A 16,658-nucleotide genomic window follows, 5' to 3' on the forward strand; every position below is an offset into this window, starting at 1 on the left:
GCGCGCGCGCGGGGCGGCGCGGGTGGCGGCGCGGGTCGCGGCTCGTCTAAGCGCGCGCGGTGCCGGTGCCGTTGCAGCGGCGTGGGGCTGTCGCTGTGCCGGCGGCTGCTGGAGGAGGACGGGCGGCTGCACCTGTGCCTGGCGTGCCGCAACGCGCAGCGCAGCGAGGCCGCGCGCGACAGCGTCCTGGCCGCGCACCCCGCCGCGCAGGTCTCCACCGTGGAGGTGGACCTGGGCAGCGCGGCGTCCGTGCTGCGCGCCGCCCGCGAGCTCCGCCGCAGGTACGTGCGTGTCCCCCACCCCGCGTGTCCCCCACCCCGCGTGTCCCCCACCCCGCGTGTCCCCCACCCCGCGTGTCCCCGCCGCGCGCCCTGCAGCTCCCCTCTCCGCCCAGGTTCCAGCGCCTCGACTTTGTCTTCCTCAACGCCGGCATCATGCCCAACCCGCACGTGAACTTCAAGGCGCTCTGGCAAGGCCTGCTCACTGGGTAGGTGCCCGTGGGGTGGCGGTGCGGGGTCCCCCGGGCTCTGTGTCACCTGCCCTGTTGCCCCAGCGGCTGCTCCCGCTGCCCCCGGCCCTTGGGTCCCTCCCTTGGGTCCCTCCGTGGGAGCTGAACTGGGCAGCAGGGTGTCTTGCACTGACACTGCTGTGGTTGGGGTGTTGCATGTAGAGCTTCGACCCCGTTCCTTGTCTGAACTGGGCTTAGTTAGTCCCCAGGCTCAGCTCCCTGCAGTGGCCGGGGATTTGGGAAACAGACCTTCCTTAGAGGTCACTTGCCGTGGGAGCCACTCTCCACGGGCTGCAGGGACAAGGGTTGTGCTCAGGCTGAGCAATAYTGAGACTCTAGGGATAAGAAAAAGWAAAAAGGAAGTGGAATATTGAAGCTTTAGGAGACCAACAGCTTTCTATGTGTTAATAGAGCCCCCCGCAAGAGCGGGGAGGGGGAAACTAGAGGGTCTCCCTGGAGCCTTTGGGTGACTGATGCGCTGACCTGGAGGAGCAGCAGATGTTCCCTGCAGGAACATCCATTCCCTCCAACGYGTTAACTGCCGCTGATTCCAGGAAGGTGCTGCACATGCTGACTACTGCGGAGGGGATAATGACGCAGACGGACAGGCTGAACGGCGACGGGCTGCAGGAGGTGTTTGCCACCAACCTCTTCGGACACTTCTTACTGGTGAGGCTGCATTGGAAGACCAAGCTCAGGTCTGCTCAGCCTGGGCAGCGGTGGGTGCTGATGCATCAGTCCTGTCTTACACGTTCTGGTGCAGGTTGGAGCCTGGCTGGTAAACAGTCAATGACCGTTGTGTGGGAAAAAGACTTTATCCCTGTCTGTGGTCTGCCCCAAGCTTCCTTTGTAGGACACAGGAGAACAAAGTACCAGGCTTTGAAATTGCAACAAATGGTGACAGATGTTGCAAGGCTTAGTGTAATCTCAAGGTTTCTTGTAATCTAAACTTTCTCTCAGGGAGAGYACTGAGGCTTAGCTCTAAACTCTGAGGTGCTAAACAGCTATGCAAGAGAAGGCAATCTGATTATAAAGAATCTTAGTGGACCTTGGGTTGAGCTACACCTCAGGAGTGGCTTCTTTGGATGCTCCTTACAGGGCTGGTTTGTGTGTGCTGGGTACTCTAATGGAGACTGGCCAGCTCTAGGAAGGTCTGGCAAGCTATATAGTCTTTAAGCTTATCTCAGTTTGAAGGCATGGTTTTACAGTTTTAAAATTACTGTGCTAAATAAACTGTAATTGTAAATAAACCTTCTGCAGGTCCGACAGCTTGAGTGTCTACTCTGTGGTAATGAAAAGCCATCCCGACTCATCTGGACCTCTTCCAGCAATGCCAGGGAGTCTGCCTTTAGCCTCTCTGATTATCAGCATGCCAAGGGTCAGGAGTCATACAGCTCCTCCAAGTATGCTACTGACCTGACAAGTGTGGTTCTAAACAGGAAACTCAATGAGCAGGTAATGGTATTTGTATGTATAAGAAAAAGAAAAAAAGTGTAAATAGCTACTACTACTTCTACCTATCATCAAGTTGTTATTACCTCATTGCATTCATTCATGGTAATTTGATAAGTTCCTTAATGGTCGTGTAAGAAGCTGAACCAGTGGTGTCAGTGGTAAAAGGCAGCTAGGCTGCTTGCAAATCTTCCTCGTTGAATATGCAGTGAGGGTTGTTTTGTCTTTTGCTTTTTTGATAATGGATTTGTCTGAAAGCAGAAATAATTAGGAGAGCCTCCTGCCTTGCAAGCTATAGCCTTTAAATAATTGGTCTTAAAAAGCAAAGAGCTGCTGCTTAGGGTGCCTTTACTTCTAGTGTGCTTGTGTCTCAGCAAAACTGCTCTGGCTGCTTTGCCTGCAAGTGCTCAGGCCCTGCAGGCCCTTTGCAGCTGGTACCTGAGCCCCCACGCTTGAGCCTGAGTTCAGGAACAATTATTCCAATCTTGAATCCTGGGTTCTTCAAGATGGGTCTCTGAGGTACTCCAAGTACTGCAGCTCCGAGTGGGCTGCAGTTTGTTGGGTGGCTGCTCTTGGGGTATGTAGAGAGTAACAGCATGGGATCCTGGAGCGTATTGGGAGACTGCCCACTGTCCTGGGCTTCTGGGGAGCCCCAAGTCATTGAATTTGAACATCTCTAGGGCCCTTGTGGCCACTTGATTTTTCTAGGTCTTCTCTTGGAGAAGAGATCTCCCTCTTACAATAACTTTTGTATACTCATCTCTGTTTTCTTGCTGGGAAATATTGAACAGGAAAGGGCTTGTCCTATTTAACTACTCCATTTTAATTTAACTACAGTTAAATTTAACTACAGTTAAATTAAACTCCAGTTTAATTTACCTACTCCATTTCCAGACTGACTCTGCTTCTTCTCTGCAGGGCCTTTATTCCAGCGTGGTTTGTCCTGGTCTTGTTATGTCTAACATGACGTACCGGATTTTGCCAGTTTTTATATGGAAGTTGCTGATGCCCATCATGTGGCTGGTAAGTGGTGTTCTCTGTTGAGGTTTTGGAGCTTCTTTGGCCTGGGGTGGTGTATGCCACAAAGTGATAAATGTGCTTTTGTAGCTCCTCTCTGCTAGCGTTACAGCTGTGTGCTCTCTGTTGCAGTGGGCTGGAGGAGGAGGGTATCTCTTGAAAATAGCTGTTTGACTCTTAATGACCTTGTGAAGCTGCAGGCTTGGAGGCTAATAACATCCTCTTAACTCGCAGGCACGTGGGGGCTGCTGCTTATGGTGGCAGCTCCCTTGCCTGCTCCGACTTGGGTAACTATAACTGTGGCAAGTGCGAAATACCTGTAATGCGGGCTCTGGATGGCTGAGCTCTGGGGAGARGGGCCTGTTCTCAGCATTGACTCTGCATTTCTGCTGCTTCTGGCCTAGTGCATRTATTGAACACAGAGCTTGGAGTGTGATGGGGGAGGATTTGCTGCAGGGACTGCAGCCTCTGCGTGTTGAGCAGAGGCCACAGCAGTATCTCTATTCTGTTGTGGCCTCCTAATAGAAAAATAAAGTAGAAATGAGAGGCAGRGGAGGTTTAGCAAGGTTTTGTAACCTGCCCTTTGGCATCTTGGCTCCTGGCTCCAAACTGAATTCCCCTGACCCCTTGAGCAAATGTTACTGGATAGCTGTGCAAATGGGCATGGTTTAGCCCTTAAACCATGACAGCCCTCATAAAGGCTCCCCTTCAGAAGGTTTGCTAGCATGTTAAGTCTCAGTGGCAGCACAGCTGTGTACAGAACTTGTTCCCTGTACCTTGAATTGCTGCTTGCTTCTAGAACACAAGAATATTTTTCAATGTTCTTCTAGAAAGCAGCCTCCTACTTTCTGTTGCCTTTCTCTTGCTTTCCAGAAGCATTTTTCTTTTCTCCCCTGGTTTCAGCTATCAGATTCAGTGTCTCCTTGTATGCAGGGCCCTTGCTGTGAGCCCTGGGCCGCTGCTGCGATATCTGCAGCGGTCTAGGATGGCAGCTGATCCTGGTGGATCACCTTTCTMCTGTCACTGGGTTAAGGTCTTGTTCACCCCGCTGTGCTGCTAGTGTTGCAGCTTCTCTCTGCCTCTCCCTCACGCAGTGCTGGGACCRCTGAAGAAAAGGTGCCTGGAAAGCACGTTGCCTCTTGCTGTGGGAATCAGCTGTGTGGAGAGGTCTGGCACGAGGATGTGTAGAGCTTGTGATGATGAAGGGGTGAATGTTAGTCATAGTGTGGTATTAATTGTAGAAATTAAAGGCTTGAAGGGCTGCAGGAGGCTTCTCAAAAAATTTTGGGCTAGTGTTGCTGGTTCTAACRTGCATTTCCTTTCCCTCAGATACGATTTTTTGCCAAAACCTACACTTTGACACCATATAATGGAGCAGAAGCTCACGTACGTAGTTCAGCAACTTGATTTTAAGTCCTTTCTCGGGTAGCTCTTCCCAGTATCTGCTGGCTTGAGTAAGTAGCCTCCCCGTAGGGCTGAGGGGTGTGCGTTTCCTTCTAAACAGTGCACAGTGGTGAACAGTGGGGGACCAGCTTGATCAGGGCTGATTCAACAGGTGATACTTTGACCTCATTAGGTCCACATAAAATAATTTCAGAAACTGTTCCTTCYGTCTGTGCCAAGGGGAGTCTGTCAGCCGTGGGCATGCAGTTGTGCAGAAGGGAGATGGGAGTTCAGGGTGCTGGGCTGGGACTGAGCTGAGTCCTGCACCCAGCTGTGCTGCTCTTCCTAGGTGTGGTTGTTCAAACAGAAGCCTGAGTCCCTGGATGCACTTGTCAAGTACCACAGCTGCACCTCTGGACTAGGAAAGTGTTACGTGGAGCCCAGAAAGGTAAGTGGGAAAATGGATTCCTGCCAAGGAAGGGGGCTTGGCTAGGGCCCTGCTTTGTGCTTCCTTCATGGAAGGGGTGGTGCACAGGGTATGCTGCAGGGGATGTGGAAGCAAGGTGGATGCTGAGTGCTGAGCAGCAGTGGTGTGCGGGTTTATTCCAGATGTTTCTAGAGTAACTCCTGGCCACCAGCCTCTGGTTGACGTCTGCAAACTTCAAGGAAGAGACCAGGGGAGGCTTCCTGCAGAGGATGTGAAGCTTAGTGGACTGGATAGGAAGAGGGCATCAGTGCGAACAGGGTCACAGTAGTTAGGATGTAGAACAGATGGGAAAGCTCTGCTACTTGCTCTCCAGTATTAAAACTGGGAAGAATCTATGGATCTCTTTCCCTTGGAAGCRTATCTTCCCCAAGCAGCATATCTGGAATGCTAGGGATCGTAGGCCTGACTGTGCCAGTAGGGCTTTCCCAGACTGGAAGTGGGGGGAAAAAGCAAACTGCAGTGCTCAGCAGGCTGAGGGCTGTTTGTTCCTTAATTACATGGTTCTTTTGGGGTGCAGGGCTGTGAGGAATCAAGTGGTGTAGAGATGGTAGCAAAGAAGCAGCAATCAGTTACCTGCCAGTGACAGTGAACATGGCTGGATGCCCTCCGCTTCCTTGCTGGCTGCTATCAAAGAGGTCTCAGTACTGTTCTCTTTCTCTTTCAGATGGATGTTGATGAAGAAACTGCTGAAAAGTTTTATGAAAAGCTCTTGGAACTGGAGAAGCAGGCTCTAGAGAGATATGGTGATCTCTTAGATAAGTAAAGCCAGTCTCCGTGGGTACCAGGCTTGCATCAATGACACGGGCTTTCTTCATTCTGGTGCTGTTTGTGGTGCCTGCTGATCTGCAGGCATGYGACTTCAGAACTCCTCTTCCTTCTCTACAGAAGGTGAACAATTCCTGAAAATGGAAATGTGAAAACTGAAGAGAAATACATAGTCTTTCTGGTATGGGTTTTTTTTTCTGGAATAAAACTGGAGACCTACTGTGGGTAGAGACTGTCTTAAGACTGAGCTTTGTCTCACAAAGCTTGACTGAACAGTGTACAGCTCAGGAACAGCCTGAACGTGTGGTTTAAAAAACTGGCTTGGTGCAGGAATGGCAGCAGTCTAGGGTGTTGCTTCAACTCCTGGCTCCACTGGTCTTGCCACATGGTTTGGACACTACCTGTGGCTAWCTCTCAAGTATTTGAAGGCTTCATCTTCAGAAGAGCTGTTTTTTCCATTTCAGACRCGCTCAAAAAGACTGATCCTTCTTGAAAGTCAGGCTTTTTAAAGCATCTGAAGCAAAGCTCCTGGAGAGCTGGGTAGTCATATAATGGAAATATCTCCTTTGTCTCAACGGTGCCTTGAGAGATGCCTTGCTGCAGGAGAGGTGTGAGCTGGCCCTGGACGTGAGGCCATATATTCTAACCATGGCAGGCTGGAAGGACTGCTAAGCTGTGGATGATGTTAATCTGGTTTTGAATCTACTGTTTTCTTCATAGCAAGAAGGAGAGGTCACCCTGTTTTAGTTATTAATTTGTCCTTTTACTGTACCAAGTATTCTTCCTAAGGTTTATCTTGAGCTTCACGTACCTGGTGTACTTCAAATGCTGCTACAAATAAATAATTGGAACTGACTTGTGTCCGTGCTGCAATGGGATCTTTACTCAAAAGAACTGAATGTCTTYGGAGGGCTGGAAGAGAGGATGTGTTTTGTCTTCCTGCACCGTAATTCACAATAACAAAGTGTTGGGGCTGGGGTGCTGTTCTTTCTCCAACCACCCACTGGGGCTTTTCAAGACTTGAGTGTAATGTTGATGGTAGATGGTCTCTTGAAAGTCTTCTGAGCTCAGCAGCAGTCTGTGCAACTCTGTTCCTATTTGGCTGGTGTGTAATGTATGGTGTTTTATGCTCCTGCAAGTAAACAGGGGTGCCCAACAGAACAGTATGAAGGCCAGAAGAGTCCACCTTGAAGAGCCCTTGAGCTTGCCAACTGTGAAGCAGTAAAAGAGGAGTTTTTGCCTTCACTTTAGGCTTGAATACCTATGGAGTGCCTGTATTTGCCAGCCTTAAGCCCTAGGAAGGGGATGGTTCTGGCACTTGACTCTGCACAGACTTACAGATTAAGTATGACTTTAAGCTGGCTCCGGTTGCACTTGGGCTCTTCCCTGGGGCCTGGCAGGAGCCAATGTCCTCCTGGGAGGAAGGCTGTGCTCCTCAGCTCTGCAGTCACTCGGTCCCAACGCTGCTTCTCACTGCCACAGACTGGCGAGCAGGGCTCCCTGGGCACATGGGCTGTGGAGCAGTGACAGTTCTCAGYCCAGTGCACCCCGCTGCAAGCCCTGGGTGTCATCTTCTCATCTTCTGTGTCATCTTCTAGCTGGAGGCACCCAGCCTGTTTGGTCAATCCTCCTGGGAAAATGAAGTTCCTTTTAGTTCCTTGCTCTTAACTGCCCCATTTGCTTTTGAGCTGTGTGGAACAGTGTATGTTATTCAAAAGTTTGGTGTGGTGCTGTTGTCTCTCCTTGTGCCATGTGGCAGTCTGGGCCACTGGAGTCAGTGTAAATTAGTGGGAGCTAGGAGATGTTTATGCCAGGTTAATCCCGTGCTGTTCTGTACCTTCTCTCTGAGAGGCAGCTGCGAGCTGGCTCTGAGGCTGGATGCAGTGCAGAGCAATGCTGCAAACAGGCCTGATGCTGTAGCTGGGATAGTCCAGGGGCTCTTGCAAGTTTTGGGTTTTTTTTCTTCCTCTCAAGTATGTATGTGTGGGCTAAGCACAGGTATGTGCTCTGTTAGGAGTTATGCCTGATGAGTAGAGGCAAGTTCCTTTTGCCTGTGGAGCATGCAGTGGTTGGAGAGAGGAGAGCATGGCAGCTAATACCAATCTTCCGGTTATTCATGACTCTGGCATCACGTAGAGCTAGGAACAGGTTCCCTAATTCATCTTTAAAGCACTTTGTAAGCCTCCCCTGGGGATTTGGGGGTAAGGGTAGAGGAGTGTGTTTGTATCTGTCACGTGTGAGCTCAGCCTGGTGCCTGGTTTGTTCATCTCTTTCGTTGCCACGAAGGTGCCTGGGCACTGTGAGGTTTGCTGCATTCTGTGAAACACAAGTGTGGGATCTAGGAGTTGTGGCACCTCTGGGATGTGGTTGGCGTTAGGAGAACTYGACTTTCCAAGCTCCATTTGGTTCATGTTTGCTTGTTATCATGTGTTGAGTTTCCTGTGGCACCTCCTTCAATTCTAAGCTTACCAGGAAACAGCAAATCTGAGAAATGCTGGTGTGAAGGGCCCATGGAGGCCTCCAGTTCAGCCTCCTTTTCACACCAAGTTGAATGAGGAAGGAGTAATGGGAGCTAAGCCAATCTAAGCCTTACAGAGATGGAGAGATAGGAAGATCTTGTGGTTTCCTGTGAGCTCAGTRCTGTGTGAAGCCTGGAGATGCATGATAGGTTCCTCAGCTTGAAATGCAGGCTGCCCAACAAGCATAATCTGGCAGGCCGAGCTGTTTGTTGTTCTCAGTGACCTTTGCTCAGAGAGCTGCTGCCCCGAAGGAAGGCTCGGAGCACGTGGAGTAACGTGTGTTGCTAGAGGAGAAAGGGCTGGGCTGTCCTAATTCCACTCCTGTGCCTACTGTGCTAGGAGTAGTCCGTATGTCCTGGGCTGCCTGGTGTCAGCAGGCAGGTGGAGAGCAACAGGGTGGYAGGAGAGGTCGTGCAGAGCATGTGTGCCAAGATCAGGCAGAGCTGGAGGTTACTGAGTTCACACACCTCCCACCAGTGGCTGCTGGGCCTCACGAGGTGTCTGCAGGCTGTAGGTCTGCTGCTGAGCTCCTATTGCCATGCATGGCGTGGTCTGAGGAGGGTCCATGGAGCTGGGAGCACTTCTGGACTCGCTGCAGGCTCTGCCCAGCTGGGTTTCTCTTGGAGACTATTTGCAACTCTTCTGGCTCAGAAACCCAACCAGGTTTGCCTCCAGGAGACATACATGGAAGGCCTATGACCTTCATGTCCCACACATGGCCTTCAAAGCCTCAGGGGGACCGCACACAGCGGTAGCTCTATGTAAAGCAGTTGCTCTTTTCTAGGCCCTCAGAAACTGCAGAGACCATCCAAGCTGTCTACAGGCCCTAAGCAGTGAAAACGTGTGCATTGCTTAGGTGCTTCGTGGTGACYGGGCTGGAATCCTGAGAGTCTGAATTTTGTACCAGGACCTTCCCAGCGTGGTTTGTTCCCTGCTCTCAGTGCTGTAGTGATTGCAGCCCATAGTGATTGTGTCTCCTGATTTGGTCCCCTGCCATGAAAACAGCCCCAGTGCAGGACAAGGTGCTCTGTGCCTGAGCTGGGGTGGTGCAGGCAGGTTACAAACACCAAGAAGTGACACAGATGAGGAACCTGTGTCCAGCAGTTGTCAGGTAGTGCTGAAATCAGAGTTTCCTGTTTGTAACTTTTAGATAAAGAGCTTTTGAGAGCATGAGAACTTGGAAAGGTCACCATGCAGTGTTCTGTGCAACTGGGCTTTGGGATCTGCCCTCGTCAATAACCACAGTCACTCCTGGGGCATCAGTTTCCTGTYGTAATGGGCCAAGGGGCTGCCTTGCTCCCGATACGGTTGGGATTCACCATCATTTACGGCTCAGCTGGCTAAAACTATGTAGGGCATTCACAGGAGCAGAATGTAGAAACTGCAGCCTGACGTGGGGCCAAGGGAGGAGGTGGTGGCAGTGGCTTATTGTGTGTCTGGCTGTGTTGAAATCCRCTGTGTGAGGCTTGTTTTGCTGCTCCAGAAAGTGAATTGGGAGGCAAAGTGATCTAAGGAAACAGTAAGGACCGGAGTGTGTCCCTGTGGACATCAGAGAACAAAGTTCTTGGGAAACTTGGAATCCAAAAGCAAGGATCAAGGAGGTACCAAAGGAGTAGTAAAATCTTCATTTAACTTGTTAATAGATGATCTTGAATAAAATGAAAGCTTTATAATTAACATTTTTGGCAGCTATGTTTACCGAGCGGAACCCGATAGAACCCTTCTCAGGGATGGTGCATCAAAAGATTTGTGCCAAACCATCCCATTAGTAAAAGAGATTACAGGGCTGACAGGTGAATGACCTGGGCTTGGATGATCCTCATCCTGAGGCAACGTAGCTGAACTGATAACTGTGCATTTATTTTCTCCCTTGAAGCAGCCTCAAGCAAGCCAACCCAAGGAGGTGGTTTGATATGGAGCCTCTGGCACCATGGCATGGAGACCACGACATGCCTGCCCACAGCTTGTGCTCTCCTGAGATCCAGCTCTCAGATTGGGCAATGCTGCAGTGACTTATCATGGCCCACACCTCCGGGGAGTGAGTGCAAGGTGGGTGAGTGCTATCTCACATCCTCACCGTGTGATTAGGTTGTGGTGAGCCAGCAAAAGCCAACCTGCTGAGATGCGGTTATTTCCAAGCAGCTGGGCACGGAGCTTGCACCGTTCCTGCAATCTGGAAGCTTGCTCAGCAACATGTGCTGCAAGGCTCCAGGCACTAGTGATTTGGATTTAAAATGCAGTAACGCTGCTCGGTGGCAGCATAACTTTATCATGACCTTAGATCCTCAAAGCACCCGGCCATGCTCTGCCCTGGAGGAGCCCGACTGTTGGTGGCAGCTACAGCTCTGGAGAGCTGCCTCATTTCCCTGCCTCAAAGTCCCTGGATGCCTTTCAGCAAGTCATGGCTTTTCTTCCTGGGGCAGTTTTGGGGTTGACTAAGGCTTTTTCTGCTCTGTCCAGCAGTTGTCCAGCAAACTCCTGGTAGGCCTCCTTGTCTGGAGTAGGGTGTGTTGACCCCTGGGTCCAGGCTGTGGAGATGGGGAGATGGAGCATGTGGAGAGCCCTTGACTCCATGCAACTGCAAAGGTGTTGAGACCAGCTGTGAGAATGGCTCCAACCCTGGGCTAGCTGCAGGTAGCAGGAGAGACGGAGGTCAACGAATTTTGGGAGAGAGTGAGGCTGGGGTGCATGTGTTGCTTGCCAGAAGAGAACACCAGAGCTAGGGGCTGAGAAGTCTGACTGGGGCAATTGGCAGTTTGGACATTTCTCTGTAGCTGGGCTGTAAGTCCAGCCTTGGTTTAGCATTGACTCACTGAGTGTTGATGACTGAATGTTGATGATGACTGATGATGATGATGACTGATGACTGAGTGTTGGTGATGAAGGTTTTTTTTTTTTATCCTGCCTCCCTGTCTAACGAGGACTAGCACCAGCACTAATAAGTCCCCTCTCTTTTCCCTGCTCCTGTGAGCCCTACAGAGCCGATCCTTCTCCTTGGACTCTCTGCCCTGTCTAGTCATGACTCTTCTGGATGGGGCGGTCATATGCGTTGAGCTTGTGCTTCTTGGCTAGGATAAGAAGAGGCCAAAGCCATGCTGGCTGCTCTGTTAAGGGATGGCTGAGGTCGTGGTAGACTCAATTTTGACTTTGCCAAAGCCCAGCCCTTGGCTCGCGAGCCTCTCTGGAGCAAAGACCTGGCAGGCAGCTCCAGACGGATGCCAGAGCTGCCTCCCACGTGCACAGGGAAGTCTGCCCAGGTCCCTTCAGCAGCAATGACTGCAGCAGGGCCCAGTGCTCCTTCTTGAGGTGKTCTGTGTCCCTGACCTGGCTCTCCATGAGAACAGGGCTGTCAGGGGGCAGGCCAGGCCATGGCTCCCATGGGAGATGTCCTTCCTCTGCGTGGACGTTCATTTGCTGACCACACATCACCAAGCACTTCTGAGCTGCCTATAGATATCACCTCTCTTTAAACACATGTAAGCCCCAGAGCTTACAGCCCCCAGTGGGGCTGGTGGAGGGAGCTTGGGCTGGACTGGCCTTTTACTTCACTGGAAATGACGGGTAGGTGGTGCGTTCCCACACAGCTCTTGCTGTGTGAGTTTGTCTCTGCTTCCCACACGACTGAGAATGAGAGCTCTTGCAGCAGCAATATGTCCCCAGATGGCCTCCAAGTCTCCATCCTGGACATGATTTGGAAGCCAATTGCCCTTTGCCTTTCAGTCAGCAATCCCTGCTTTGTCTCATCATCCAAGTGAAACAGTTTCACTCATCTTACCTGCAACTTCCTAATGTTTGRGTTGGTGTTTTTCGGTTGGTTGATGGATTCATTGATCTTGATCTCCCACCATAAGGGTTGAGCAGACATAATCACCCCTGTGTTCCTCATACAACCTTCTGGGACCTTCTGGCTGCACTGGGACACAGCAAGAGAGCCCTGTAGAGAAGATCCTAAACAGGACAGAGCACTCGCCATCCAGCTGTCTCATTCCCCAGGTAGGAGACAACGTGACCTGGGGTAACAGGGTGTGTTGTTGTCTGCAGTGTTGTTTGGAACAGTCTGCAGAGCAGTGYAATTGGCACAGATAGAGCAGGGAAAGGTGAGGACGTGGTTGGGATGAAACAGAAGGTGGCGAGATGGCCCTGGGGCCTAGCACTGCTTGGTGACTGCTGGGATAGTCAGGAGGCCACGGAGTTCAGAATTTGAATATYCCATGCTGGGTGTTTGACTGAGGCCATTTCTGTCCCTGGGTGCCGTGCTGGGGGGTCCCATGCCTCCCTGCCCGGGGAGGTGCAGTGGTGGAGAGACCTGTCCCAGCACCCTGGCTGCCCCTGGGCCGGCCCCGGCCCTGGATGCCGCGTGGGGCTGCGCGTGGGGCTGCCGCTTGCTGACACTGCTGCCGTGCCAAGCCCCACAATTACCTGCAAGCTGCTGACACTCATCCTGACCCAGATCCCTGCCAGGGAGCCCCAACGTGTCTTTATCAGCTCTCTCAAGTTGCATTTCCTCTTGACCTTTTCCTGCCTTTATGGGGCTCAGTAGCAACACAGTCCCAGCGCCAGAAAGGTCTGTTTTGAGAGGAGCACTCAGCAGAGCAGCCCTGCAGCCATGGCCAGGGAGCAGGCACACCGGTGGGGCTGCTTTCTTGTCTGTAGGCGAGATGGGAGTTGAACCATGTTGCTCTGGACAGGCCCTTATGGAGCCTTCCCTTGCTGTGTTTACCAGTGTTGCCCAGCACAGACCACCAGCAGCTGCTGTGGAGGGCAGGGCTCTGCCCATGTTCCCCTTCATGCCCCAAGTCTCTGGCCCCTAAAGTTCTCCAGTTACCTCCAAAGAGAGCAGAGCAGGGCATTATCGGGGGCTGAGTGGCGAAGCAGCTGGGAGATCCAGGTTATTCACCCAGAGCCCCAAGGATTCAGGCCAAGCACAGCTGTAGAGCCTTGCTCTTGCTTCAGTTGGAATTTTCCCAAAAAAATCTAGTGGGAATTTTCTGTGAGGGAGATGAAAACAGCCAGGGTCACTTCCTCACCTCGCATGTCCATGGGCCAGCACCACGGCCCCCAGAAGCTGTTGCCTCAAGTCTCCTGAGCCCCTGTTTCTCCTATGGGCCTGTGCTGCTACAAACCCCCTGATTTTGCGTTTTCAGCCATCTTCAGAGGTGCCGTTCTTGTGGCTGGGCCCGGTTTTGGCACTGGCGTTTCTGGGAGCGAGGAGCCGTGTCCGGCCACGAGCTCGTCGAGYGCTGGCTGGAGCTCTGCCCTCGCAGCCCACGACCCGAGCGCCGTGGCTGCCCGCGTGCTGGGCTTGGAGCAGCCCGAGGGCTGCGGGTGTAGCGCAAACGCTTGTCGAGGCGTTGGCACACGTGGGTGTTAGCCGGGTGGCCTGCGAGCGCGGGGACGTCGGCGCAGCCCCGTGACACGGCCGGGACCCGTCCTGCCGCTGCGAGGCGCGTGCCCGAGCGGATTTGTGTTCTGCAAGGCGGCGAGGTGGGCCCCTTCCTGGTGACTTAGCGGTGCTAATTGCAGCGTGCCGTGGGGACGGAGGCGGGCGGCGAGGCAGGGACACACAGCGGCGCGTTGAGCCGGCCACGAGGCCGGGAACGCCAGCACRTGGGAATGCCCGGAGCTTCTCGGCCAAATAATTTCCGCTTGGGACAGGGACTTGCCAGGCCGGCTGCCGGCTGAGCGGGGATGATCAGGAGACCATGAATCTTCGTAGAACCTGATTATCTGCTGGGACTTGTGTGAGGTCCTGCTTTTTTTCTCACTGCAGTGATTTGCCCCCAGTTCTGTGGTCCGCCCCTGTGCTGCTCGCTGAGGTACAAGCTAATGCACGTGGCACAGGATGGCTCTCCRGGACCCCAGGAGAAAAGCTCTTTTAAAACCTATCTTCTGTTGTGGGCTGGACAGCTCACCTTGGTCTGCCCAGAGGAGAYGAAACCCAGATTTGATGTGGTTGTGCCTCCTGCAGGTCTAACAACCTCAAAAAGCCCCAGGCTTTCCGGGACATGTGCGTATTTGCCCAGGTCTCATTCGGCTCACAGACGTAAACACAAGTGTCAGTGCTGAAGTCAGTAGGGAAACCTCTTAAATTGCTGTTCCCCTCCAATTTGCATCACGAGCTTTCCTGCCTAGTCATGCTCCAGGGTGAGATGGATTTCCTCCTTCAGCAGCTGGAGCCAGGGGAGGACATTCCACACRTGGGCCTCTGCAGCAAGGCTGCGTGGTCCCACACAGGCACAGGAACTCATGCACATCAGTGCTTATCCCTCACTAGCCACATGGCTTCTGGCCATCCTGCCCTCATGCACAAGGGTCTGCCAGGGCCTGCTGTGAGCTCTTGCCATCTAAGCATGTCCTGTCCCCAGGAGAGGAGCAGCCGTTGGGCCCACCTCCCATCTTGGACATGGATCCTCTGGAGGTCCCTTCCAACCTTAAGCATTCTATGACTCTATGACCTCCCGGCTGGCTCTTGGTGGCCACAGAGGTGTTGCCTGCACAAGCKCAGGTGGCTGCTGGCAGCAGGTGCTGAGCAGTGGAGCCCAAGGCCATGACAGCACAAACMACAGCCGTGTGTCTGCACGCTCCTTGGCATGAACCATGCTGTTCCACAGGGCCCTGCACGATCGATGATACCATCGGCTCCACCAATTTGGGTCCCTCCCAACAGGATGTGATGCTGGGAAGGGCGGCCACTCGGGCCAGGAATGCGCTAGGATCAGCGGTGGCCTCAACTCGTGTTGCTCACCTCTGGAGCAGGCAGCATGTGCCACCAGGAATGCTAGGAAGCTCTCCTGTGGCCCTCGGTTACCTGGGACTGCGCAGGCGTGTGTCACGGGGTGCTGGGTGACCCTATGGTCAGGTCACAGCGAGGTGGCACTGCAGGGGAAAGGCTGTGTGTGTCTGTGCGTGTTGCTGTGTGTCTCTGCGTGTTCCTGTGTGTGTTCTGTGTGCCTGCGCGTGTTCTGTGTGTCTGTGCGTGTTCCTGTGTGTGTTCTGTGTGTCTGCGCGTGTTCTGTGTGTCTGTGCGTGTTCCTGTGCGTGTTCTGTGTGCCTGCGTGTGTTCTGTGTGCCTGCGCGTGTTCTGTGTGTCTGTGCGTGTTCCTGTGCGTGTTCTGTGTGCCTGCGTGTGTTCTGTGTGCCAAGGGCTCTGCAGGGCCTCGGGCGGCGAGGCGGGAGCGTGTCCGTGCCACAGGGTGGAGCTGCACGCTCGCTGTGCGCGCTGCGCGGACGCCTCCACAAGGGCCACCCAGAGGCTAAAGGAAAGCCAAGGAGCCCGCCTAAAGCCAAAGCGAATGAGACCCTAGATCAGCCTCAGCCCCAGCTTTATGCCGACTGCCCGACCATCGTGTCCCTGATTTGATCCAAACCGCAGAGGTCCAAAACTTGCAGTCTCCAGGCTGCTGATGCCTTGTGGGAGGTGCTGCCAGTTTGGGGCTCACACTGGGACATGGGAGCTGCCCTAGGGACATGGTCCTGTTGGGAGGAAGGGAGGGGATGCCACTGATGCCACCCTGGTTCCAGGTACAGAGAGGCCTTTGGGCTGTCCTGGTTCTCTTAGATTCCCTTTGCAGCAGATCTGCTGAGGTGGTGTTTGCAGGACACCCTTTACCTGTTTCTTTGGGCTGGTTGTGCAGAGCAGGGCCAGGGATGGAGGCTCCAAGGTCTCCTGCTCAGCCTGCGGTTTGGAGCCGGACCAGGAGAGCAGTGGAGAAGCCCCAGAGCTGACTTTTCTCACGCCACCATCCTGCCCTGGCTGGGATTTGTCTTGGAGGAAGGTTCAGACTGCAGAGATGACCACAGGGAGCCACTGCCTTGCACTGTCTCCTCTTGCCCCTCAAAGAACAGGCTTAAGCTTGTCTTTAACCCAAACTAAATACCACCGGAACGATTCTTCTTCCTCTCATGAAGAAAAGAAAGGGGAAACAAATATGTTAATATACACAATCCTTCTTTTCATTTTAAAATGCTATAACTGATTCATTTTCCTTCCTTCCTTGGCCTTCTTAAGGAAACCTTGAGAAAAAAAGCTCAAAAAATGGAAGGGGCTCTTGACCATGGGGCCTATCGGGCTTTTGTTGTTTCTGAGCTGTTCTTGGAGGTAGTAACTCTTGGAAAATCTCTTTTTCAGTCCTTCTGCCATCATTTGGTTTCCAGGAGGTGGAGCTTTAAAAAGAGCGCAAAACAAAGTCACGATGCTCCGTAAGACCCAAGCGCCGCTTGACCTTGGTCCAGCTTTGTGCTGGATACATGGACGCGGCTGGGCCCGCGGGGGAACCGGCTGCTCCTACAGGCGCTGTTTTGCGCCGGGTCGGCAGCTGCCTGCGAGACAGCAGTTGCTATAAAGACTGCGGGTAAACGGCCCGTGGGAGCCCCACGGGGCAGGGCTTGTTCCACGGGGTGCCGCAGGGCTCAGGGTCCCTTGGGGCCCCCTTTGCTCGGGCGCTCCCCGCCGCTCGGGGCTGCTGGTCCCCACAAGGCAGGGCTGCGGCTCCCGGCCCCGCTCATGGCGCGCGCGGCGGCCCCACGG

At 53.2% G+C, this 16,658-nt stretch overlaps 1 protein-coding gene across 1 annotated transcript in view; it reads left to right on the forward strand.

Annotated features, from left to right (window-relative positions):
- Positions 1-5,728, forward strand: part of HSD17B7 (hydroxysteroid 17-beta dehydrogenase 7) — a 6,904-nt gene extending 1,176 nt beyond the window's left edge. The window contains exons 2-9 of the mRNA XM_026043766.1: positions 78-281; positions 395-487; positions 1,063-1,177; positions 1,769-1,963; positions 2,879-2,983; positions 4,307-4,363; positions 4,710-4,808; positions 5,512-5,728. Of these exons, the coding sequence (XP_025899551.1) occupies positions 78-281; positions 395-487; positions 1,063-1,177; positions 1,769-1,963; positions 2,879-2,983; positions 4,307-4,363; positions 4,710-4,808; positions 5,512-5,610 (967 nt within the window). The 3' untranslated portion in view covers positions 5,611-5,728. The remainder of the gene's footprint in view (positions 1-77; positions 282-394; positions 488-1,062; positions 1,178-1,768; positions 1,964-2,878; positions 2,984-4,306; positions 4,364-4,709; positions 4,809-5,511) is intronic.
- The last annotated feature ends 10,930 nt before the right edge of the window (positions 5,729-16,658 follow it).

This window comes from Nothoprocta perdicaria, unplaced genomic scaffold (genome assembly GCF_003342845.1).
Source record: "Nothoprocta perdicaria isolate Ctin4 unplaced genomic scaffold, notPer1 scaffold_34, whole genome shotgun sequence".
Lineage (NCBI taxonomy): Eukaryota > Metazoa > Chordata > Aves > Tinamiformes > Tinamidae > Nothoprocta > Nothoprocta perdicaria.